Genomic DNA, 27,159 nt, shown 5'->3' on the forward strand with positions numbered 1-27,159 from the left:
TCTTCTGTGAATACCTTCAACTAGTTGTCTGTGGGAGCAGTGGTCCTCATTACGCGAGCTGAGGCCATGGTAGGAAAATATTCCCCACCCGAACATACTTTAGAAAAAAATTAAAAAGCAGGAGGAGAGCCTAAGAGAACTTCTGGACAACCATTAACCGAAACACCATCCGAAATAATAGGGGGTGCCAGAAGGAGAAGAAACTGAGCAAGGAATAGAAAAACCTGTTTGAAAAAATAATAACAGAAAATTTCCCTGATATAGGGAAGAAAAAACTCACACAAGTCCAAGAAGCTCACAGAGTCCCAAACAAAATGAACCCGAAAAGACCGACGCCAAGGCACATAATAATTAAATTGGCAAACACCAATGACAAAGCAAGAATCTTAAAAGCAGCCAGAGAGAGACAGAAAGTTACCTACAAAGGATCCCCCATCAGACTAGCGACTGATTTCTCAACAGAAACACATCAGGCAAGAAGGGAATGGAATGAAATATACAAAGTCATGCAAAGGAAGGGTCTGAATCCAAGAATACTGTACCCAGCAAGGCTATCAATCAAAATTGAGGGTCAAATCAGGAGCTTCACAGACAAAAATGGTCTACAGGACTTTATTACAACCAAACCTGCAATGCAAGAAATGCTAAAGGGTCTGCTGTAAAAAGAAAAAATAGGAAACAAAGAAGGAACGCAGCGGTAAAGAACAAAAATGGCGACTAACAAGTTTCTATCAATAATAACTTTAAATGTAAATGGATTAAATGCCCCAGTCAAAAGGCATAGGGTAAATGAGTGGATAAGAAAACATGACCCATATATCTGCTGTCTACAGGAAACCCATCTCAAAAAAAAAGACGCACACAGACTGATGGTGAAGGGATGGAAAAAGGTTTTTCGGGCCAATGGAAGTGAAAAAAAAGCCGGGGTAGCAATACTTATATCTGACAAATTAGATCTCAAAGTGAAGGACATAAAAAGAGACAAAGAAGGCCACTTCATAATACTAAAGGGAGCAGTCCAACAAGAAGAAATAACTCTGGTAAATATATATGCACCCAATATAGGAGCACCCAAACACGTAAGAAATCTTCTGGAGGAGATCAAGGGAGAGACTGACAGCAATACAAACATAGTAGGGGACCTTAACACCCCATTATCACCACTGGACAAATCCTCTAAACAAAAACTCAGCAAAGAAACGTCAATCCTAAATGACTCACTAGATCAGAAGGAATTAATTGACATATTCAGAACATTTCACCCCAAAGCCACAGAATATACATTCTCCTCAAGTGCACATTTGTCATCTTCAAAGATAGACCATATATTGGGTCACAGACAAAGTCTCTTCAAATTCAAGAAAATTGAAATCATATCAAGCATCTTCTCAGACCACAAAGGCATAAAACTGGAAATCAACTACAACAAAAACAATCCAAAAAAATCAAACACATGGAGACTAAATAGCATGCTATTAAACAACTACTGGGCTACCAGAGAGATCAAAGAAGAAATAAAAAACATCATGGCAACAAACGACAATGAAAACACAACAATCCAAAACCTATGGGACACAGCGAAAGCAGTCTTGAGAGGGAAGTTCATAGCTCTACAAGCCTACTGCAAGAAACAAGAAACAATGAGAATAAATGACCTAACTCTACAACTCGAAGAGTTATAAAGAGAGCAACAAAAAAAGCCCACTGTAAGCAGAAGGAAGGAAATAACAAAGATCAGAGCGGAGATAAATGACATAGAGACCAAAAAAACAATACAAAAGATCAACAAAACCAAGAGCTGGTTCTTTGAAAGGATAAACAAGATTGATACACCTCTAGCCAGGCTCACCAAGAAACAAAGAGAGAGGACCCAAATAAACAAAATCAGAAATGAAAGAGGAGAAATAACAACAGACCCCATAGAAATACAAAGGATTGTTAGAAAATACTATGAACAACTCTACTCCAACACACTAGACAACCTGGAGGAAATGGACATATTTCTAGAAAAATACAACCTTCCAAAACTTAATCAGGAAGAATCTAAAAATCTCAATAGGCCAATAACTATGGAGGAAATCGAAGCAGTAATCAAAAAGCTTCCAGCAAACAAAAGCCTGGGGCCAGACGGCTTCACAGGGGAGTTTTACCAAACATTCAAGGAAGAACTAAAACTTATCCTCCTCAGACTATGTCAAAAGATCCAAGAGGAAGGAACACTTCCCAGCTCATTCTATGAAGCCAGCATCACCCTAATACCAAAACCAGATAAAGACAATACAATGAAAGAGAATTATAGGCCAATATCCCTCATTAACATAGATGCCAAAATCCTCAACAAAATCCTAGCAAATCGGATCCAGCAGTACATCAAAAAGATCATACACCATGACCAAGTAGGATTTATCCCAGGCATGCAAGGATGGTACAATATCCGCAAATCAATAAATGTGATACATCACATAAACAAATTGAGAGAAAAAAACCACATAGTCATATCAATTGATGCTGGAAAAGCATTTGACAAAATCCAACACCCTTTCTTGATAAAAACTCTCAGCAAGATAGGAATTGAGGGATCATACCTCAACATAATAAAAGAATATATGACAAACCCACAGCCAACATCATAATCAATGGGCAAAAACTAAAACCATTCCCCCTAAAAACAGGAACAAGACAGGGATGCCCCCTCTCACCACTCCTGTTTAACATAGTACTGGAAGTACTAGCCATTGCGATCAGACAAGAAGAAATAAAAGGCATCCAGATTGGAAAAGAAGAAGTAAAACTGTCCTTATTTGCAGATGACATGATACTGTACATAGAGAACCCTAAAGACTCCGTCAAAAAATTATTAGACTTAATAAATGAATTCGGCAATGTAGCAGGATACAAAATTAATGCTAAGAAATCCATGGCATTTCTTTACACCAATAGTGAACTTACAGAAAGTGAAACTAAAAAAGCAATCCCATTTACCATTGCACCAAAAAAATTAAGCTACCTAGGAATAAACTTAACTAAGGAGGTAAAAGACTTATACGCAAAAAACTACAGGACACTAAAAAAAGAGATAGAGGAAGACATAAACAGATGGAAGAACATACCGTGTTCTTGGATTGGTAGAATCAACATCATCAAAATGTCCATACTACCCAAAGCAATCTATAGATTCAATGCAATCCCCATTAAATTACCAACGGCATATTTCACAAATCTAGAACGAACGTTCCAAAAATTCATCTGGAATAAAAAAAAGACCCCGAATAGCTGCAGCAATCCTGAGAAAGAAGAACAAAGTAGGTGGGATCTCAATACCAGATATCAAACTGTATTACAAAGCCACTGTTCTTAAAACAGCTTGGTACTGGCACAAGAACAGACATATAGATCAATGGAATAGAATAGAGACCCCAGAAATCGACCCAAACGACTATGCCCAATTAATATTCGACAAAGGAGGCAAGAGCATACAATGGAGTCAAGACAGTCTCTTCAATAAATGGTGTTGGGAAAATTGGACAGATACATGCAAAAAGATGAAACTAGACCACCAACTCACATCATACACAAAAATAAACTCAAAATGGATAAAAGACTTAAACGTAAGATGGGAAACCATAAAAATACTAGAGGAATCCACAGGCAGCGAAATTGCAAACATATGCCGAAGGAATTTCTTCTCTGATAATGCTCCTAGGGCAATGGAAACTAAAGAGAAAATAAACAAATGGAACTACATCAAAATAAAAAGCTTTTGCACAGCAAAGGAAACTATCAACAAAACAACAAGAAGACCCACTACATGGGAGAACATATTTGCCAATGATACCACCAATAAGGGTTTAATTTCCAACATTTACAGGGATCTCACGAAACTTAACAAAACAATCCAATAAAAAAATGGGCAACGGACCTAGATAGACACTTTTCAAAAGAGGACATACAGAAGGCCGAAAGACATATGAAAACATGCTCAAAGTCACTAACTATACAAGAGATGCAAATCAAAACGACAATGCGTTATCATCTCACACCTGTCAGAATGGCTATCATCAACAAATCAACAAACAACAAATGTTGGAGAGGATGTGGAGAAAAAGGAACCCTTCTGCACTGCTGGTGGGAATGCAGACTGGTGCAGCCACTGTAGAGAACAGTATGGAGCTACCTCAAAAAACTAAAATTGGAACTCCCATTTGACCCAGTGATCCCACTACTAGGAATATATCCCAAGAAACCAGAAACGCCAATCAGAAAGGATATATGCACCCCTATGTTCATAGCAGCACAATTTACCATAGCTAAGATTTGGAAACAGCCTAAGTGCCCATCAGCAGATGAGTGGATTAGAAAACTGTGGTACATCTACACAATGGAATACTATGCTGCAGTAAAAAAAAAAGGAACTCTTGCCTTTTGCAACAGCATGGATGGAACTGGATAGCATTATGCTAAGTGAAATAAGCCAGTCAGAGAAAGATAAATACCACATGATCTCACTCATTTGTGGATTATAGAGAACAACATAGACTGATGAAAAGGGACAGATCCAAAGACTGAGAAACAGCGATCAGGCTATCAATCCCCATTAGGAAAGTAGGGGAGGGCAGGGTTAAGGGGAAGAGATCAACCGAAGGACTTGTATACATGTATATAAGCCAAACCAATGGACATGGACAACAGGGGGATGGGAGCACGAGTGTGCGGGGCGGGGGGGAGGGGAGAGGTTGAGGGTTAATGGGGGGGATGAGGATACATTTGTAATACCTTAACTAATAAAAAAAAGATAGAAAAAAATATGTAAAATTTTCAAGAAACATTCAAAAAAAATATATCATTAATAGTAATCTTGTTGTAGAGGACAATTTGAGATTTTCTTAGATATTAGATCAGCTGGACTTTTCCCATAACATCCCAAAATTGGGTTAGGGTTGATTTCAGGAGTTTTTACTAGTGGATGCTGACCTCAAATTGCCAATTGCCTGTTCTAAGGCCCCATCTTCCTCACCTGAATTACACCAAAGTCCTTCACACTAGTAATGGTCTTCCCATTATTTGGTCTTCTCCTTGCATTCACAAAATTCATCTTCCACCAACTCCAATTTGATCACTAAATCCCATGATTAAAAAAACCTTTATAGCTCTCTGGCCTTGTGTAAGAGCATATTGAAGGTGTTGGGTTTTAGGACAAAAGAGAGATGATATAAACTCTACAGTAGTGCTTCTCAAAGTTAAACATGTTTCAGAAGGACTTGGAGAGCTTGTTAAAATACAGATTCCTGGGCCGTACCTATAGAGGTTCAGATCTAGTAGATCTGAGGCAGAATAAGAAGGTACATTTCTAACAAGCTCCCAGCATCAGGGAAGGTGCTGGTCTGTGGACCACACTTGGAGAAGCTCTACTTCCATCTTCTTTACTTTACACGCTCAGCTTCCTCTTAAGTTTTCATTCAAACAAAGGGTTTATTTAATAACAGACACCCAGTCACCTACTCTAATGCTCTGTCTGGGTCTACAAATAAGAAAACTGACACCTGGAGAACCAGGTCACCTGGTTAGTGGAAGACTGTTCTGTCCATTCTTCTTCAAACCTTCAATCTCACATTAAAGGCTCCCACTATATTTCTACTTTTCTCTCTTCTTCTCTATATCACCAATCTCTCAGTTCTGTGTTAGCTGGCTCATTTATCCTTCCCCAAACAAAACAGAATCATTTTCTTTTTTACTTCAAGTCTTTCCTACCACCATTCTTTCTGCCTCCCCCTCTTCTCAAAAATATCTACTGTAATGATATTCCCAACACTTCGAATTGAACTCATTAACTTTTTTGACCCTAATATCTACTCTACTTCAGGAACTCACATGCATGGATGGCACATCTTGGACCTCAACATCAACCAGAATTGGGCCACCTCCAAGATTCTTGACTCCCAATAACGGATTATCTTGACAATAGCCTCCTAGGTTTTATGACTCCTTGCCTGCTGTCCATTCTTGCTTCCTCCTAGGCAACCAAGGTAATCCTTCCTTGAGCTATACTTACCACCCTACCCAGACTGGATGACGCTTCACCTGCATCCTCACCAGGGTTCTAGAGTGCCTGCCTCGACTTTCTGCCAAGTCTGTCTTGCCAATCTCCTTCACAGAATTAATCTAAAAAATTGTTTTTTTCTATTCCTAGTCCTCTAAGCATTGTTGGTTATGGTCACATTACTATGTTGATGGAACCTTACTAATACCCTCAGCTAGATTTTCTTGCCTCAAGCAGACAATTTCTTCACCCCCAAATGACTCTTCCTCAAGCTTCCAAAGATATTCCTCAACATTTCCATAATCTTGAACCCCCAAGTCTGCTCCAATACCTCCCATTCCCATTGTCGCTAAAGCAAAACAGAAGATGGAAGCCCAAGTCTGGGGCAAGACTGAAGAGGGTTTATTAGCATGCCACACTGTGTCTTGTGGGCACTGAGAGGCCATTCAAAGTTTTACTTTAGAAAGATCACTCTGGTGGTCATGTGGAGGATGAATTAGAACAGGGTAGAAGCAGATAAATGAGGGATTCAGCAAATACACAAAGAGGCCATGGAAGAATAAAGAAATAAGAATGACTAAACACAGTACTTTCATATAGTAAGTACACTACAGGCATGCATTAAGCTAATTTATTCTGTCTCTGATTCTGAGGAAAATATATATAGAAAAACATTTACTGAACTTAAAAAATGTATAATTGAGACCAAGAATAGTTTTGCTATGCCTTGTCATAAGGCAAATGAAAGCTATTGTGCAATGGACAGATGGTGCAATGAGATGTAAAATGAAATTAGCAATGATGAAACCCACATGGAAATGAGGGGAAGGTCGATATGTTAAAAGTCAAAGGAATTTGGCTCCATCTTGTCTCGCTTCATAAAAGACTGAGGTCATAGTTTAGTGGCTTTTATTGCAGAAAGTTGCAAGACTATCCATTGTGCCAAAGAACCAAATACTCACCCAGGGTTGTTCAAAGCTATAAGTGCGTCGCCGATCTTCTACATCTTCATCCTGCTTTGCTTGCTGGAACTCCTGTCGTAGACGCTGTATCCGATCATGGTTGCTAGTAGTTGACCTGTTGCTAAAAGAGAGAATGGGCAACAATGAAAACCCTTCACAAATACAATCTGTGCCTTGCAGTTACTAGGAAAAAAGGGCATCTTGCTGACAGATGACACTATTTAAGAGGAAGTGAATTTTAAAAACAGTATCTGGGCATTTGAAATATGTTTTCATTTTGATTAAGACTTATTGAAGTTATTTCAGACAAATATTCAAGAGGGAGAATAGTATTTTTAGACATTCCTTTTTCACAGGAATGTAAAACCTCATTTCCTTTCTGTAATCTGGCAAGGTGTCCACAGAAAAACTTTTTGGAGAAAATATTGCTTTAAAAGTCAGAAATATAAGGGTCCAGTCCTAGCCCCTCCACCTTCTTAGACTAAGGCACTTAATGCCTCCAAGTTTCAGTTTCTTTAAATATATGAAGTGAACATAATAATCATTTTTTGCTCTAAATATCATGCTGTTAACAATCAAGTGAGATAATACCATACAATATAGTCTTACAGTATTATTTCATAATGCCATTATATAAAGTTCCTACTTATGCGGTATCAGAGGTCTATGCACAAAATGCAACTCTCAGAGCATAAATGAAAAGCATTTTAAAAAATAACTTCAGGTGCTAGCTTGATGTAATCAGTTAGTTCATAATGATGTTGCCTTCTTTTTTATAGCAATGAATTTGACTTTATTCTCACAAATGCTTATAACATAGGCTCAGAAGGCAGTATTACACCCCTACACATACACACATACCAATGTAGAAACTGTCATTCAAAGAAGACAGGTGACTTTTTAGAAGCCTCCCAGCTGCCCAGTATTGAAAGTAAGACAAGAATCCAGATTTTTCTGGATTCCAGAGTCCAGTCCCCATCCTACTATACCACGTGTCACTTAGAAAAACACATTGTATTCCAAAACCCCTCCTTTACAAAGTCATACAAATTTTAAAAACAGTATTTTGAAAGAGTAATAGAGATGACCAAAAGTAAATCAATCTTACACCTCCTGCCACTTTTGGTTTATTCCATTCCCTGAGCACTATGTTGCATCCTACCAGAAAAGCTATTCAAGTACACTGGGAATATACTGTCTCCCCAACAAGACTTCAGACCTGTTAAGGATAAGGACCAAGTCTTATATTTATCACATTTACCCTTCAAACTGCTAGCAGAATGGTAAGCGGTAAGTTATTAGGAAGATGAAGTCTCTTCACTGAAAACAGGTTGCCCTGGATACTCAGTGTGTTACTGAGTTCCTTTGGCTGCACACACTCCTGAGTGATGAAATTTATGAGGTAGCTTGGAAAAATAAAAGTCTGTTATGGTAGAGTACATACAATTCTCAAACCAACATGTCTTTGTATAATTCCACATATTTTGAAGAACTGCAAAGGCTTAAAAATCTGAAATTGAAAATGTTCATGTATAGGACCAAAGTATTAACATCTCCCATGAATACAAGATAGTCTGTCACCATTTAATCTACTGGGTTGATCCTTATCACCTTTATGTTTTCATCAATTTCATTAGAGCTTCTGGAATATCTTGCTAATATATTCAATTTGGTTATTTTCCCAGTCAATAAAAGGTTGTTTTTCTTCTGACAAACCTTTTGAATTGATTAGCCTGAGAGCATTAAAGGTGAGTAGGTCTGTAAAATGTGCTACTTGACAACATGAGGCTTCAGCCCATATTTATGTACAGCTTTAAAACTTGACCTAAACACTCTTGAGCCAGGCAGATTACTTTTCCTATTGGCTTTCAGAACATTTGTTTGAACAGAAAAATTCTCAGTACTGTCTTCCCAATGTGATGCCCAGTTTCTCTCTGTGAAACTGTGATGGTGTAGGCATGAGAATCATTACACTCACAGACAAAGAGATAGAAAAGTGAACATTCATTAATCTCATTGCCATCTTTCCAGCTGTACCTTTTTCTGTTCTTGGCATACTTCATAGCTTTCATAGGATAATTGTAGGAGGCTTGACCGACAAATATAACTAGAAATATTTCTCTATCATTTTCATGTAGCACAGATAGCTTTAATCCAATAATTATTAGGTTCATGAAGTCCACGTCATTGATGAAAATCAACTTCTAACTATTTGCAAATAATTGAAAGTGTATCTCCCAACAGGAATTGACCCAGTATTCTTCATTTGAAATTCTGGCAACTTCAGTGTTTTTCATAGTATTAGATGAGTTCTGGAAGTCACTTCACCCTTATTTCCGAATCTGAGCAGCTGGTGAGACCATTGTTGCACATTCTTTTCCTTTTCTCCTATGCCCTAGAGAATGCCAACCAACTTGCCTAACACTAGGAAAGCCCCTCTAAGGGTTGAAATTAGAAAGCAGGCTGCAATGGTTTTCATGATTGATGAGGACTTCCAAAGGCTGGAAGGCCATTCAGCATCCTTGGGGAATAACATTGGCATCTGAAGGTAAAATCCTGGCTTCAAGCGATGAAACTATTGCAGCTGCTCAGTTCTGTTTCTCAGCCTCATCTATAATGAGTCAATAATTCATACTTAGACTTCTAATGTTCTTGGTTAGCTCTTCTGCCAAGAAAGCCAAAGGAAATTTTAAATTTTCATTAGCACTGATGGCTACCCAACCCAAACTTATATTTGGGTTCATTGACAACTTAAAGTTGCTCATTATATTTTTGAGAAGAGTAGAATAAATATACCACCTGAGTCAATCTGATGGGCGAGTGAGACAATAAAACTCAATGAGGAGTCAATACATCATCTATATATATAAAAGCCTAATATGCAAATTGTCCACTCGGGAGTTCGACTGGGAGACAGGAGTTTGATCGCTCCTTATGACATGCGCTGACCACGAGGGGGCAGCACAGAACGAAGGAAGGCCCCAGCTGGCAGCTGGCAGCAGGGGAAGGGAGGCCCCGGCCGGCAGCCGTAAGGCCTCAATTGGCCCTGATCCCAGGCTGGGCCTAGGGACCTACCTGTGTACGAATTTCATGCACCAGGCCTCTAGTAATTTAATAATAGTTAACAGAAAGGAGGGGTGAGGACAGTAAGACAGTAGTAGAGTCCAATACTAACAGCTTCCCCTTATAATTGGTACTTATAGCCCAACTAAAACTTAATTTTACACACACACACACACACACACACACACACACATGTCCCAAAAATGCATACATACTTTAACAGGTGATAGCTCAATTTTGAAAATAAAATGTCTTTTAATTAACACTGCTTTTATAATTATTCAAAATGTGTGTATGTATTTTTTGGGACACCCTATATGTTAGCTAAATAAAGAGGGTTAGTTTTGGTTCGGAACAGTCTGAGTTAAGAAAGGATACACTGGATCACACACTCTGGAGATTCCTAACCTGGCATGCATGTCAACACCCTGAAATATATGGAACTCTAAGTTTTCCCATCTATAATTATCATGGGATGTGTCCTCTCCAGTCAGAGGCAGCCCACACAGTGTACTAGGCTTTAGAACCTTCAGATTTGCCTACTGCAATGTGCTTCACAAAAGGGGCTGAACGTACCAATTCCTGCTAACTGCAGCCATGGTACCTGTCCTGTATCTGTGCTCCACAGATGGCAATCCAACCGTCTCCTTAGGAAGAGTGAATGGGAAAAATTTTATGGCAGTGGTCCTCACATACGCACATTACATGAGAGCCGTCCCGAGTGCTTGTTAAAAAATGCTGACTGACTGAGATTGCCCTGGATATTTTCTGACTCAGTAAGTCCTGTGCAGGGCCCAGGAATCTGCTTATGTTCAAAAGCACTGCAGGTGCTATGCGGTGAATACTTTGAAAACAATGCCCACAGTCTTCATAGTCGGGACAAATTCCAATGCTTGCGGGTCATTAACTAAAGAGTGAAGGAGACCCCACTGGAAGCACCAACGTGTATTCTGTGACAAATTTGAGTAATATGCTTGGTCTAGAGGGGAGGCTCTTACTTGGTTCTAGTAAGTTGCTGCCCTGAAGGGATATAGGTCTGGTGATGGCTCCTAATTTTTTTTTAAAAAGTCAGAACTACAATTTTCGCCCCAAATTTTAAATGTTGGCTTTTTTTAAGATCCTAGATAAGCCCCCTCCCCAAAAATGTCTGTTGTGTACTATCTTGCAACTTCTGCTTTATATTCTGCAGCTGCTGCTGACTTTATAGTTGCTTTTCTAGGCTATTTACTTTTACTGCATCAAGACAAGGCCAGTGGTCCCCTAGTCACAGTCCCAAAAAACAAATGTTAAAACAATGGGCATTGTGCGTATAGTCTTGTCTCTTATAAAGTGTCTGCTCCCTCTGATCTGTCAAACCCTGATTACACTGACTGCCCTGCAGGCTTGAGTTCTGGCCTATCTTTTCAGACCTGTATGTGCTGAGAGAGGAGTTTGTGATGTGACTAATTCTTTATGGAGTAAAAGTACTTTCAAATTTACATTTTTAATTAGGGAAAGGAAATCTGAAAAATTGAACTAGAGGGCACAGCTTTAAGATCCAGAATTCAATGGAAGGGAAAACAGCCACTCATTTTTTTAAAAGAGAGGTACCATCTTAGTATACACTCTCCTTCCCATGGAAGAAAAAAAGGGGGAGGGTAACAGAAGGAGGTAATGAATCTTGGCAGGCTTTCGAGGGTGCTCATAGGGGGAGATAATTATAATCTCTACCGTAAGAGAAGAGAAATTACCAAAGAAAAGGGTAAGATAAATCTGTTCATATCTTTCTGTAATAACCTCTCCTTTTCTTTCCATTTTTACAATTCTACTAGTAAATCTAAGATATCAAATTCCACTTCCTTAAAGCCTTTCCTAAGGCTTCCTTCCTGTTCTTTTCCATTCGTCAATAATACTAGTAAGTGTCCTCTGACCCAAATACTGTTTAACAGTTTTATAGAACTTACATGTATGTTTCTCTTTCTTAAATTTTTATACCTTTATCACAACCACTTAACATGTATATATTTTGTATGTCGCATCCCTGTGGCAGGGAAAATTGTTCAGCAAATATTTGTGATGGACAGACTTTAAGGTGGGTGCATGATTCCCACCTCTTGCTATTCACACCTTTGTGCAAAGCCCCACCCTTGAGTGTGGGCAGCCTGTGACTTGCTTCTATGCAGTGAAATGCAACAAAGGTCAAGGAATATATATGATCACATTGCTGTGCTTATATAAGAACAGTGTCCATCTTAATAGTCCATCTCTGTCTTTTCTGGCCTTGAAGATTAAAGCTGCCATGGATCTCACAGCTGCATAAAACAGAATGCTGCCAACAACTTCAGGAAAAGGAACAACGCTGCCTCCTGGGGCCTCCAGGTGAGAACCCAGCCTGGCTGACACCCTGAATGCACTGGATGAGACCTTGAGCAGAGGATTCAGCTAAGCTGTTGCCAGACTCCAGACCCACAGACCCAGATATAATTAACGAGTGTTTTAAGCTGCTAAGAATCTGTTAGTTTGTTATGCAGCAATAGAAAACTGTACCCATTAACAGACAACAGGGGGGTGCGGGCATGAGTGGGGGGGATAGGGGGTAACGTGGGGATAAGGACACATATGTAATAACTTAATCAATAAAAAAATTAAATTAAATTAAATTAAAAAATTGACAAAAGCCCTACCTGCATGCCAACCTGCAGCTTTATTCGCAATAGCTAAAACCTAGAAGCAACCAAGGTGTCCTTAAAAGGCTGTCTTCCCAATTGGCAGTACAATTTTGCCAAGATCTGAGCAGAAATTTCATCAAAGAAGACATATAGATGACAAATAAGTATGAAAAAATGTTTAACACTATTTGTCATTATGGAATTACAAAATGAAACAAAAATGAGATGCTACTACATACCTATTCGAAGGGCTAAAGTATGGACTTAATAAGAACATGTCATCATCGGTTCACTAACTGTAACAAAGATGCCCTACTAATGTAAGATGTTAACAGGGGAAGCCGGGTGTAGGGCATTTGAGAACTCTGTTTTATCTTCACTGATTTTCTGTAAATCTAAAAGTGCTCTAAAACATAAAGTTTATCATAACAAAAAGTAAATAAATCATGCCTGGCACGTGGTCATGTTATATAATTAAAAAAAAAGAAAGAAAAAAAAAGAAAACTGTACCCACTGATGCCAATGTCAGCAATGTGACTTGACTTGGCTAATAGGATGTGACACAAATAGGGGTTTAAAATGCAATGGCAAGGTGAGTCTGCTCTCTTGTGTTTCATTACAACAAAAGATAACAAATTCCCTACACCTTCCTCCCTTGAATACACACACATACATCCCCACTACACTACATTACACTACTACCACCACATCGCTTTAAAAAATGTTAGGGGGTTATACATATTACATGAAAGAAAGTAGTCTAGAAGCACACAGACCTATGCCCTACCCACAGTTGCAACCAAATATTACCTGTTGCAAAAGCATGTTGGCGAGAACGGAATAAGTGAGAGGAACCATATTTGAAGAATAAATTTTACCACTGTCATTTATATAGTTAGTTATGCCAAAGTTCTGGTCTCAGAGAAAAACTGCACAAAGTAAATACAGGGTGGGGCAAAAGTAGGTTTACAGTTTGCATAGAAAATAATACAATGATTAATAAATAATAGTACAAGAATAAACTGTATTTCATGTAGGGGTGACTCCTTTTGTCAACCTCCCAATCACTTCACCCAAAACACACCACTCTGGTTCTGTGATCTCTGAAAATTAGCCTTCATGAGACCAAAGCAGAAATGTGGATGTTTTCCCAGAGTGTGGTGAAACTAGACCTGCCAACCAGGTCATTAGGTAAAACTGAACTCAAGGGCTCACTCCTGGCAGAGACTGGTGACCTGCTAGAATCTCAAAGGAGATATATTCCTGGTTAAAACTGTCTATTAATGGTAGACGCCAATTTAGTGCCAACAGGAATTCCCCATTTGGGGTGCAGTGAAGAAGGAACTTTATTCAACCCAAAACAACCTTCTTGGGTTGACAGCTCTGCTCTGCCTTGCACTGCACTGTGCTGTTCTGTTCTGCTCTGTTCTGGCCTGCACGGCCCTGCTCCAGTGAGGCGGTCTTTGGTGTTTCAGCTCACCCAGGGAAACAGTCTTAAGTTTTCAGTGGAAAAGGAAAATACGCTCTCAGAGCCAGAGGGGAGCTGGCTTATACAGACAGAAGTCCCCACTTCTGTGTCCCTGACTGGTCTGTCTTCATGCAACTGAGGACTCTAAATCCAGGCAGTCTGAGTGGTCCAAAAGGCACTATCCTGATTGATCAGTGATAATGTTGATGGAGATATAGCTGCACAGCTCTGATTGGATGGAGAAAGCCTCAGTCCTATTGGTTGAAATACAATTCCAGAACCTCCTTTATACCAGCTAGCTGAGCTGGCAGAAACACAGTGCAGTCAGGCAGTTCAGTGCAGGCTTCTCCCTGAAGAGCAGTTTGCATGAAAGGTCCTTATGCAGAAATGGATGCTGGGCTCTGTTTTTTAAAATTTGAGCCCAGTTAACCATCCGAAGCCCTGCTCTCTCAGAGTCTACAAAACTTAGTTTGGTTTTAAAACTGATTTTACTTATTTTGACAAGGGTCCAGGCATTAACAGATGTCCTCCAAACCCCCAATTTACAAAAGATTGGTACACAGTAAAGATTTGGGGTAACCATATCAGCTTATATCTTTAGCCTTTTCATTTTTGAGATATAATTCTCAGCCCAAGTAATTTATTTTTGGACCTAGGTACAAAATTCTATTCCAAATGCTAGTGAATTTCACACCTGCAATTGGCATCCAATTACTGGGGATACAAAAGGGCATTATTCTTTTCCCAATTAAAAAATATAAAAATAAATTTCCGAATTATATCGTGAGATCTTGGAAACAATGAATCTCCACACTTGATGCTTTTTCCTAGTGTATTTCTCTTACTCACTCAGGTATTCCCACACAGCCCGGAGGGACAATGCGAGAATTCTGCTAACTGCCAACTTCTCTGCTTAAGGAGCTCTTTCTCCTCCGCTTGCCAGAGCATCACAGTCCTAGGGTCACACAGGCTCTGGGATTCCCAATCAAGACTTCTGAACATCAGTACAGTCTATCCCAGCACTCTCAGAAAAGAGAAGGCAGTATATTAAAGCTCCAAGGACTCCATTTACGCTCAAGGATTGTGACTTCTCCAAGCCTTGATGATGCATTTAGGTAATGATGCAAACCTTCACAGGAGGTTCCCATGGTTTTTTAGTCACTTATTTGAAGTAAAGGTATCTCTTTATTGACTTCCTTGGTAATTACACAAATGGAAGACTAAAGATTCAGCACATTATATAAACATTCCACCCTAAGATTACTATTCTTTTTTGAAAGATTTTCATTGAAAAAAAATTAGAGTACCTTTCCCTTCCTCGTCCAATTACTAATTCTTCTTGCATCCTAAGAAAGAGAAAACACTCAGTCCCTTTATTTAGACCAATGACAAATCTAAAATTCAGCTAATTCATAGATATCACTTAAAACAGACACCAGGCCTGGATTAGGCAAAAAGTGACACCAGGAAAACATGTAGGACAGGCCTGTCACATAGCTTTAGAAACAGGCAGCCAGCAACGACCAAAAGTGTCTCAGATCATTAAGCAACGTTTCACTGTGATGTCATGCACGGATGTGCAGAGTTGTAATCCTTTCAAAACAGACAGATTGTCGGCATGATAAAGTGGATACAAGCAAGTTCTTGAACAGGGATGACTAAAGCATTGGGGGCAGAATGTCACTGAACTAACACGGGATTCCAGCACAACCCCCAGGAACTGACACCATTCAGAAACTACAGGTAAACAACGCGCTCCTCACTGAGATGCCCTCCTGTACTGATTAGCAGCTCCATAAAGTATTCCTGATCCTGTAATCGCCAAAGAGTTAAAATCCACAGATGTCAGAACTGAGTTTGTAATTGCTATAAATTAATGAGCGAACACAGGTTTCTCATTTAAAGACATTATAACTGTACAGTAAAATGGAGTACTTGCAACATGTTTTTGTTCCTGGCACTCAAATCAGTAGCATTTTTTGTAAAATCCTGGGTGTGTGACAGGTTCCTCTCTCTGAACATGTGCTTATTCTTGGGGAGAAAAACCGCTAAATGGTAACGAATTTGTCGCCTAAATTGTTTTAGTGAGCTACATTGTGCCTTCATCTTTGCTTACTTAAAACAGAGTGAAGTGGTGTCACCCTCCCTGAGAAAGCTTTTGCTTCTCTTGGAAGAACCTGGAGTACTTCCCCCGAGAGTGCATGGGTTTGCCTCCTGTCACCTATTCAGGCAAGGAAGCATAAATTGCTAAATTAAAACAGAAAGAAGGAACAGACTCAAATGCTGTGAAAAAGCAAACTGAACTTTCAGATTAGTTAAGCATTAGAGTAACCTGGCTTAGACTGGGGCTTTCTACTATGGATGGCTCAAACTAGAAGATTTATGAGCAATACGGGGAAGGAGTGGGAAGGTTAAACCAAGAAATGTATCAATTACCAAAGTACAAATAAAAATAGCTCCCCTGCACAAGCTTCATTAAGTTTTATCAGCAAGTTTCTTGGGGTTTTACACTCAAATCACAGGTCATAAATTCACAGTAAATCCCCCATATGTTCACAAAACACCTGAATTCAATTTCTCTTCTGCTTGTGAAGTAGGAATGTGATGCTCAAATTAATTATGCATGCAAAGTTAGTTTCTAACTAGGGCAGCTTTTTCATCAATCTTAGCATTTTTATATTGGTATAGAGGTATAAATTCTCTTTCAAGTTTGAACAGTGAAAAACAAAAGTTAGTAAAAACCTTGTTACAATGTTTGCATTTTTCTATAGACATGTTTGAACTACAACAAATGGTATTCATATTTACTTTAAAGTTTTTAGACAAATATTTCTTTGGATATGTACAAACTACCTTGAATTATAGACAAAGTCTAAACTGAAGCTAAATGCTATATTTATGTGTTTGTATACATGTGAAATTAGCTACTTAGGAAATATCATGCCATTGTCAGTTTATTTTCACAGTTTTACTCATCATTTATACTAGGAAAAGAATTATGAGAAACACAAATCCCAAAGGCACTCACGTTCCTCAGCTGATAAAATTCATTTTCAGATTCGGACACCCAAGATTTGTTGTCCATTTCACACCAATTTCAGTGTAATAAATCATCACAAATTAAAAACATGCAGCTATGTTCTGGGTTAAAAAGATAGTCTCCACACAGTTAATACTGCATTGCTTCTGATGTGATGAGTAACGGGGATGGTCGCCTGTCTCCTTCAGGAAGACTCAGGACTCGATCTCACCTAGTCCCTCCATGGTCATTCAGTAACAGGGCCATCATTTTATCAGCAGGAAAATCTCAGGAATGCAACCCTTACCCATATTTTAATAATATCATCATTCTTCCTTACTAGCCTGTCATTGGTCTCAGGCAGGAGTGAGACAAATTTAGCTTTACTTTTTTGAGGGGAATTACTTCAGCTACAAAGAACATGTATATGTGCACAGACATACATACTTTCAGGAAGCAACAACAAACACACTCAAAAAATACATTCTATTATGAGCCTGTGGTGGCTTTTCCTGACTACAAAATCTCACAGAAATAGTCCAAGTCAGTTTCTAACCAAAAAGATTATAAATCTATTGCAGTCACACCTCCAATGAGGCATTGGCTTAAGATGGCACAAAAGTAATATTACTTAGCAAGCTTTAAAAAACTATCATTACAAAACTAATTATCAAAGTTGTTTCAGAAACTGTATTCTAATAAAAAATTTTAAACAAATGATTTTTGAATATTGTGAGAGTGAATGTTAGAGCTCAAAACCCAAGATAGTGGGAAAATCCAGATTGAACTTCTGCAGGCCCCTGAAGGAGGACAGGTACAGAAGCAGAGTTTTCTGTGCCTCTGTCTTCCCAAATTTCTAGCTGGCTACCCTGTGTAGCTTTATATGAATAAATGATGGGAGAGAAAATGTTTTCCAGGTATCCTGATGAATTTAAGGGCATTCTTTTTTAAAATTTATTTTTATTGATATTTAGAGAGAGAAGAAGGGAGAGAGGGGGAGAGAGAGAAAGAGAGAGAGAGAGAGAGAGAGAGAGAGAGAGAGAGAGAGAGAGAAACATCGATGTGAGAGCATAACATTTGATCAGCTGCCTGCTGTATGCCCCCCACTGGGGATTGAGTCTGCAACCTGGAATTGAACTAGCAACCCTTTGGTGCACAGGCTGACACCCAACCAACTGAGCCACACTGGCCAGGGCTAAATTCTTGAAAACTAAATGTTACTGCCTATAAGAAACTGCATCTGTCATCTTTTTTAACAATGCGAGAAGCAGTTATAATTTGGGGTTAATGCTTACAGTGTGTGATTTTCATGAACTGTTTAATAAATGGCAAGGATATATAAGATATTCTAATAGGTTAGAGCTGAAGAAAGTTTATGCATTTTACTATTTCTTCAATAATACCACTGGGAATATAAAGGTTAGCCAGTTGTGACTCACAGTTAAAGTCTGTGCTTCAAACAAAAATATACATTTGGGTGTCTGAATAAAGAGGAAAAGGAATTTAATATTAGAGGTGAAAATCTTGAAAAACTAAAAGAAGAGCAAAAATCAGGAATACATTATAAAAATTTGAAATAAAAAAGCAGTGAAAATTAAATTACAAAACCTGATAGATTTTAATGATAAAATGAAAATGATTACCATGTTCTTGTTAATATTAGAGAGGTTTTTTTTGGGGGGGGGGTTAATTTATTTATTGTCTAAAAGTTTTACATATGTCTCCTTTTTTCCCCCCAATTGAATATTAGAGAGGTTTTATCATGCAAACATAGAAATATAGAACCATTATTTTAATTCTTTAATCATGAACCAATTATAGAATTCAAGGCTAACATTTTCATTGTTTTTGCAATCTCTGTCTTTAATGATAGCATAATTGTCAAAAAAAAAAAAAACTACACAAAATTAAGCTTTTTTTAAAAGATAAAAATTCCGGTATAATGCAGTGCTTAATGCTCATGTCATAATTCTAAATCATGGCTAAATTCTATATGGCTTTCCTGAAATGACTTAAAATGGAAAATAATGTACATTTTATGAGTGGCTAACTCTGAAATGTTTTTGAGAACTAGAATAAAAGTAGAAACATACATTGATTAGTTTTTTGTTTTTGTTTTTTTAAACCAGAACACTGGATGTGTGAACCCTGAGAAAGGAAATACCTAATAAGAAAGGCTCTCAGTGGCCAACTGGATTCAAACTTAAAAACATACAAAAATACCCCAGAGCCCAGCAGCCATTTCTACACAGAGGCCTGTCATGCAAACTGCACTTCAGGGAGAAGCCTGCACTGAACTGCCTGTCTGCACTGTTTCTGCCATCTGAGCCAGCCCTTGGAAAGGAGTTCCCTTTGAAAGGAGTTCCTGGAATTGTCTTTCAACCAATGGGACTGTGACTTTCCCCATCTAATCTTAGCTGTGAGCTATATTAACATCAGCATTTTCACTGACCAATCAGAACAGCTCCATTCTACCAATCAGGACAATGCTCTTTGGACCAATCAAACTGTTAAGATTTGGAGTCCTCATTTGGACAGACTAACCAGGGATTCAGGGGTGGGGACTTCTATCTACATAAGTCAGTTCCCCTCTGGCTTCAAAAGTGCACTTTTCCTTTCCACTCAAGACTGAAGACTGCTTTTCACCAGCTGGAGCTGAAACAACAAAGATAATCTTGTCAGAGGAGAGCAGCACAGGAGCAGACTCAGCAGACCAGAGCAGGTGAAGCAGACCGGAGCAGAGCTGTCTAGCGGGAGAGAGCCCTAGGCCACCTGGTCCTGGGAGGCACAGCCATGCTGCATTGTTTTATAATTGAGCTGAAACACTATTGAGCTGTTACACAGTTGTGCTGTTTTCACAGCCATGCTGTATCACAATTGAGCAGTTTGCACTGAATAAAGTTTCCTTCTTCGCCACAACCCAATTTGGGGATTCCTGTTGGCATTGAAATGATGTCAACGACCACTGGTTGACAAATGTGCCCAAATGAAAAACTGGTATGTGTTACTGATTTTTAAACCCTTTTTAGATCATTGAAATATTTTTCTTGACAAATAATTTTTAACCTCCATTTATGCTCCTAACTAAATTCATAATTAGTAGTTAATAATTTTAATTAATAATTTTCTAGGCTTTTCTTCTATTCACAATTTGGCCATGTCCCGATGTACTAATAATCTACCTGGAATGAGGAAATAAAAGAGTTAGAAATGCCAATCAATTTAATTTCTCATTTCATGTTTAGCTGAATTATAATGAGAAAACACAAAAAGTGTGACATATTGGTTTGGAATTATTGATGGATTTGAAAGTGGCTTGCATCATTCTTTTGTAAATTCCATGTTTTCAAAGTAATACCTATTATGTGCAGTTTATATTTTAAAATGCTAACTAAAAGGTTTAAAATAAAAGAATCTCCTGCTTCATCAGGCATTGTCCCAAAAGACCTTTTGCTTTCTCACTGATTTATTTTTACAAACTCCCAACAGCAGTACTTTTGTATGCAACTACCTTTTTCTTCTAAAAGTGTAATTAATTTTCAAACACATTGGTTAGCTGTGGGTTTGCTTGTAGTTAATCGAGATTTTACTGTATCAGAGTGCTTAAACATGACTTTAAAATTAAACTATAGTTAAATAAAATGAGAAAAAAACTCTTTACTTATTTTGTGAGCATGATATTCATAATAGAAGAGATTTTTTTCCTCTGGTTTGACATTTTTCTCTCTCAATTTCAAAGATTTTCAAACTTCTAAACAAAAAAATCAACAATATTGAATTCCAGACACAAATTGTTTAAAATTAAAATTTTGATGAAAAACTTTTGACCTTTATAAGTTGATTGATGTAAAATTTTCAAATCTCTATGTCTAAAATGTTCAAAGACTTTAATTTGACACTTTACTAACAACTTTCTTTTGGGGGAAAAAAGTCATTTAACATGTTTAGGTTTTAATGAAGATTAGTTTTGCTATAAGAAACACAGGATTCTTGATCTTTCCATTAACAAAGAAGAGCTGGAAAACAGGAAGAGCAGCAGCCAGCCAAGGTGCTACTGAACCAAGAGAAGAAGCAAAGGTCACAGGAATTCAGGTGCACATTTCAAAACCGGCCTTGGTGTCTGAAGCTCACCAAGGCAGGATCTGTGCCAGCTTATACCTGACCACAACGGAGAAAGAAATGGAGCAAAGCATCTGTTAAAACTCAGAGTGATCCTTTCCAAGCAGACTGTAACACTGCTTTTCTTGTACTTTTATGTTCAACCAATGTCCAAATAGTAGTGTACAAGGAAGCTAAGCCAAGATCCATCCCTTTATTCTATTGATGAGGCAACTGAGATCTAGAGAGATAAAATAACATGCCAAGGTCAAAGTAGGAGATGGCAGGCTTAGGGCAATGCAAGTATGTGGGTTCTTAGCTCAGGGCTACTCCAGGGGGGCACATGTGTGAACACTCTGTTGTAGGCTACATCTTCCTGATGCATAGATATTGGAGGGAAAGATTTCTCATCTGTGACATACTTGAATTAGAATATATCAAGAGTGTACACGCCTTCTATCTATCTGTCTGTCTCTCTCAGAATACACTTTTAGTTAAAAATATAAATTTAAAGTAAACATGATACTATTTCTTATTTATTCCACATGAGATCAGCAATTGAAGTCTTTGAGGTACATCATTCCTAAAAGAGTATCATATTTGAGGTATAATAAAAGCAAAAATAAGAAAACCAGCCTTTGGCCATTTTAATTCATATCCTCCAAAAGTCAGTCAAATTTATATAATTCCTTTGCCCAAGATGTATCTTTTATTAGCAATCAGTTTCATTCAAAGTCTTATAGGAAAGGAGAATTAAATATTAAGGTCCAGAGAATTTTAAGTATCTATTCCATTATCTTAAATATAACTCCAGACAAACCACCAAAGCAAACCTTTTTCTCCCCCTTACCCTTCAACATAAATAAAACTTTTAGTATTTTCCCTTATGGTGTAATTCATACCAAATGATGACAGTATTTACAGTGTCTGCTTTGAAAGGGCATAGTTTCTATTCCTACTTCAATTAAAGCCGCTGAGCAACTATGTTTTCCAGAAACAATTAGCAGAGGAAAACACCATTCCCTTGCTCTAGCCCTATTAGAGTAGGGTAGTAAGTACCCTTTCTTACCACTAGTGGCATTGAAGTAATTATTTAATGTTAAAGTTCACTTCCTCTGGTGTAAATTTTGGGTTTAGTTGACAGTAAAAAGAAACATCAATTTATTAGAAGATAAAACTTGTTCTCCAGTAATGGAGCAACTATTACATAAATTTATTGCAGTTTAATGTTCTCACATATAAAGCAATTGGAGTTTTCTGACAAACATGCTTGCCACTGAAATGACAGTGTGTATCTAGTGGGATGATCTGTTGATGGGAGACTATAATAGAAGGCTTCAATGAAAAATTATCTATGGGAACATAATAATTTGTGTTGGGCAAATACAAGTGAAACTTTCTCCTCGGTGAGTTTGAAAGAAAAGAAATGCTGTAAACTCTATAGCCACGTGAACCCCCTTAGTACCCACAGGGTGGCCTTCCTGGCAATGGACTCAATGAGCGATGCCTGGATTCTGAGCAAGGAATGATGTAGACAATCCCAGACGGGCATCACTTGATTCTCCTCATCAATAAGGAACAATAGTAGACAAATGAGCAGGTACAATTATTTTCAAAGGCTGAATGCCCGGGCCACACTTGCCTTGTGGAAACTAAAGCACATTTACTCAAGAGATTGTTTCTTCCCAGACAGTGCCCCCATCTTCCATATCTCCCCTCATTCCTAATGAGAGAGAGAGAGTGGCCAAGGCGGCAGGAGATGGTAGCTTATTTCTTTGTATCCCCTCTCCCCCCCACCCCCCACCCGTCCCACAACACACATAGCACCATGCCTGCTATTGAAGTAGCTTCCATCAGGGTTGGTACTCATTACTTGTGCTTGAAAATGTTTTTCTCCAATTCATATGGGAAGATTAGTTGAGACTTAAAACTGGTATAAAATATTTCTTTAATTCGTAATATGTAGCCACAACTACCATCATTATTTATTAAGCGCCTATTAAGTGACAGGTACTACCACTTAAATTGTTCAGAATACAAAGATGTGATAAGTGGTTCCTATACTCAACAGTCAGGTAACATAAAAATAGATAAGATCTTAAGTGATATAGGTAAAGCATACTTTTTTTGTCAAAATAAGAGGAGGGGGTGATCAATTCTTAAGGTGGGCTTGGAGTGAGGAATAGATATCAGCCAGGCTGAGATATGGGACCACATGCATGTGAGGCAGGTTTAAGAAGCAGTCAGTGGTTCTGGGTCCCTGTGTGGATGCTGATTATTCCTAAAAAGGGGCTGCTGAGACCTCCAATCAAACACGACAGATTGACCAATTAAAAAATGAGCAAAAGACTTGATAGACACTTCTCCAAAGAGGACACAGAGATGGCCCATAGACATATAAAAAGATGCTCAATGTCAGTAATCATAAAAAAATGCAATTAAAACCACAATGAGATACACCTCACACCTGTTAGAATGGCTATCACCAATAAATCAACAAACAATGTGTTGGTGAGGATGTGGAGAAAAGGGAACCCTCATGCACTTTTGGTAGGAATGCACATTGGTGCAGCCACTATAGAAAGCAGTATGGAGTTTCCTCAAAAATTAAAAATGGAACTGTCTTATGCCCCATAGAAATCCAAAACACTAATCCAAAAGAATGATGCCCCTCTATGTTCATTGCACTGTTATTTACAATAGCCAAGATTTGGAAGCAGCCCCAGTGCCCATCAGTAGATGAGTGGATAAAAAAAAAAAAAGCCAGTCAGAGAAAGACAAATACCATATGATTTCATTTATATGTGGAATCTAATTGAAAAAGAATATAGAAAGGCTAGCATCCTGACTCTGTTAATCAGTATCCTAGTGTACATTCTTGGTAGCATATGATTAAGTCACTGCCCTTTCTTAACAAGCTGGTCTTGCAAGACCTGTTTTCCTAATTACTCCCAATTTACAAAGGGCCATAAACAAAGAATGTAACAGCTTAGCTGGAGGCACTACCCAGAAGAGGCATTTAGATACAATCTAACTTCCCCATTCTAACTGACTCAGGAGGGGCTGTGAAGCCCACCACAAAAGCCTGGTAGTTAGGAAACAGATAGAAAACAAAGAAACCTAGGAATATATATATGGGGCAATCTCCTTGTATCATTTGTTCAGGCTTTGGATCTTTGAATTCCCTGAGCCAGCAGTGCTGCTTGAATAAAGGTCTCTCCTGATACCTCAAGAGCTTAACTGTTGCTTTTCTGTGCCAATTCCACAACATAATAAACAAAATAAACAAACAAATAGAAACAGACTCATAGATACAGAGAACAGACTGAGAGCTGTTAGAGATTGGGAGGCTGGATAAAAAAGGTCAAAAGATTAAGCAAAAAATCCCCTCACAGACACAACAGTATGGTGATTATCAGAGGGAAAGAGGGGTGGGAGAGGTAAAGGATAAAGGGGAATAAATGGTGAAGTAAGGATATCTGACTTTGGGTTGTGAACACACAATACAATATACAGATGATGTACTATATAGATTGTACACTTGAAACCTATATAATTTTTTGAAACCTATATAATTTTATTAACCAATGTCACTCCAATAAATTCAACATTAAAAAAAAAGACTACCAGAAGAAAAGAAATCAGACTGAATACATATATATGACTCAGCTAACTTCTAAAACCCCACTAAAGCATGAACAAAGAAATAATGAGTCTTAAAACTACAAAGATAAAGAGAATGACAAGAAGAGACCACAGTAAATGAAAGACAAGACTTTAGAAGCTGGAAGGTTAAGAAATGAGACTCGGCATACTGGAAAAGGCAGAACCTAAGCCTGCATCAGGGAAGATGCTGAGAGGCAGTTTCAGTTCTGCAGGGCTCAGGAACTGAAAGGGTTAACTGGAGAACACAAGCCTTGAGTATTACAAAAATCTAACAAATATCAAAGGGAAACTCATTCTGTAAGCCTGAGCCTTGTAAAAACATGTTCCCCTTGAGCGAATATCTTACAGGAAATTCTAAGACCACAACTCTTGCACAGCCCAGATACATGCTCAGCAGAAGCTGCCTGCAGCCCAGCCCAGATACAGTACATGCATTAATATGAAGCCGCCTACAGCACCGTCCAGATACCAGTGTCAGCCGAAGCCTGCAGCTTTCCCTAGGCACAGAAAAAGCCTGCTTCCTCCCCATTTGCCACTGACTCCTTTCTCAGATTCAGTCCACCTGCACCCAGGTGCCTTGAATAAATACCACTTTGATTACCCTGAATCTTGAGTCAGTTCTGTGTGACCCCCACCTAACCTGGAACATTTCAGAACGACTCGGGAACTGAGACACAGGAACCTCTGAACACCCACAGCCAGATACACGTGGGCTAGAGCAGATGAATCTTTGGGCATTTTTAAAAAATATATATATATATTATTGATTTCAGAGAGGAAGGGAGAGGGAGAGAGAGATAGAAACATCCACACTAATAAAAGACAAACATGCAAATTGACCATACCTTTGCTATGCCTTAAGCCACACCCACCAGCCAATCAGAGCAACTATATGCAAATTAACCCAACCAAGATGGAAGCCGGCAGCCACGGAGCTGGAACAAGCAGGAGGCTTGGTGGCTCCAGTGATGGAGGAAGTAAAGCTTCCCGCCTGCTGCGGCCGGCTCTGAGCTCCACTCAAGGCAACAAAGTTTCAATTATAGAAGATAAATAAACCCCAGATACCTGCTTTCAGCTGGCCGTGGCCACGGAGCTGGAGTGAGCAGGAGGCTTGGGTTTCCCCTGGTGATGGAGGAAGCCAAGCTTCCCGCCCACCCTGGCCAGCTCTGAGCTCCACTAAAGGCTACAAAGTTTCAATTATAGAAGGTAAATAAATCCCAGAATAAAAAAAGAAAAAAAAAAAGGAGAGACTGGGAGCCTCCATCACCGGGGGGTTTGACCAGCCTGAAAACAGCCCTCAGCCCCTCACCCAGACTGGCCAGGCACCCCAGTGGGGACCCCCACCATGAAGGGGGTGTGACCAGCCTGCAAACAGCCATCAGCCCCTCACCCAGGCTGGCCAGGCACCCCAGTGGGGACTCCCACCCTGATTCGGGACACCCTTCAGGGCAAACCAGCCAGCCCCCACCTGTGCACCAGGCCTCTATCCTATATAATAGAAGGGTAATATGCAAATTGACCCTAACAGCAGAAGGACTGGGAATGACTGGTCACTATGACACACACTGACCACCAGGGGGCAGATGCTCAATGCAGGAGTTGCCCCCTGGTGGTCAGTGCGCTCCCACAGGGGGAGCTCTGCTCAGCCACAAGCCAGGCTGATGGCTGCCAGCACAGCGGTGGTGGCGGGAGCCTCTCCCGCCTCCTCAGCAGCACTAAGGATATTTGACTGCAGCTTAGGTCTGCTCCCTGCTGGTAAGTGGACATCCCCCAAGGGCTGCCGGGCTGCCAGAGGGATGTCTGACTGCCAGCTTGGGCCCAATCCCCCAGAGAACGGGCCTAAGCCAGCAGGTGGACATCCTCCGAGGGGTCCCAGACTACAAGAGGGCATAGGCCGGGCTGAGGGACCCCCCTGAGTGCACAAATTTTTGTGCACTTGGCCTCTAGTCAATGATAAGAGAGTATCACTGATTGGTTGCCTCCTGCACACTCCACACTGGGGATTGAGCCCGCAACTGGGGCATATGCCCTTGACCAGAATCGAACCAGGACCTTTCAGTCCACAGGCTGATGCTCTATCCACAGAGCCAAACTGGGCATTTTTGCTTCACACAGTCTTTCCCCTTCTCGATCTTAAGAAACCCTTTAAGAATATGTGTGTGTGTGTGTATGTGTGTGTGTGTGTGTGTGTGTGTGTG

The 27,159-nt window shown here is 39.3% G+C and overlaps 1 protein-coding gene across 21 annotated transcripts in view; it reads right to left on the reverse strand.

Moving 5' to 3' along the window:
* The window catches only part of PARD3 (par-3 family cell polarity regulator), a 724,129-nt gene that overhangs the window by 23,191 nt on the left and 673,779 nt on the right, over positions 1-27,159 (reverse strand). For 20 of the 21 annotated variants that reach the window (XM_023752233.1, XM_023752234.1, XM_023752229.1 and 17 more), the window contains one exon: positions 7,000-7,120. In XM_023752233.1, the coding sequence (XP_023608001.1) occupies positions 7,000-7,120 (121 nt within the window). Of the gene's footprint in view, positions 1-6,999; positions 7,121-19,741; positions 19,853-27,159 lie in introns of those variants that run through there. The other variant, XR_002828697.1, reaches the window with a different exon arrangement.

Source organism: Myotis lucifugus, unplaced genomic scaffold (assembly GCF_000147115.1).
Source record: "Myotis lucifugus unplaced genomic scaffold, Myoluc2.0 scaffold_29, whole genome shotgun sequence".
Classification (NCBI taxonomy): Eukaryota; Metazoa; Chordata; class Mammalia; order Chiroptera; family Vespertilionidae; genus Myotis; species Myotis lucifugus.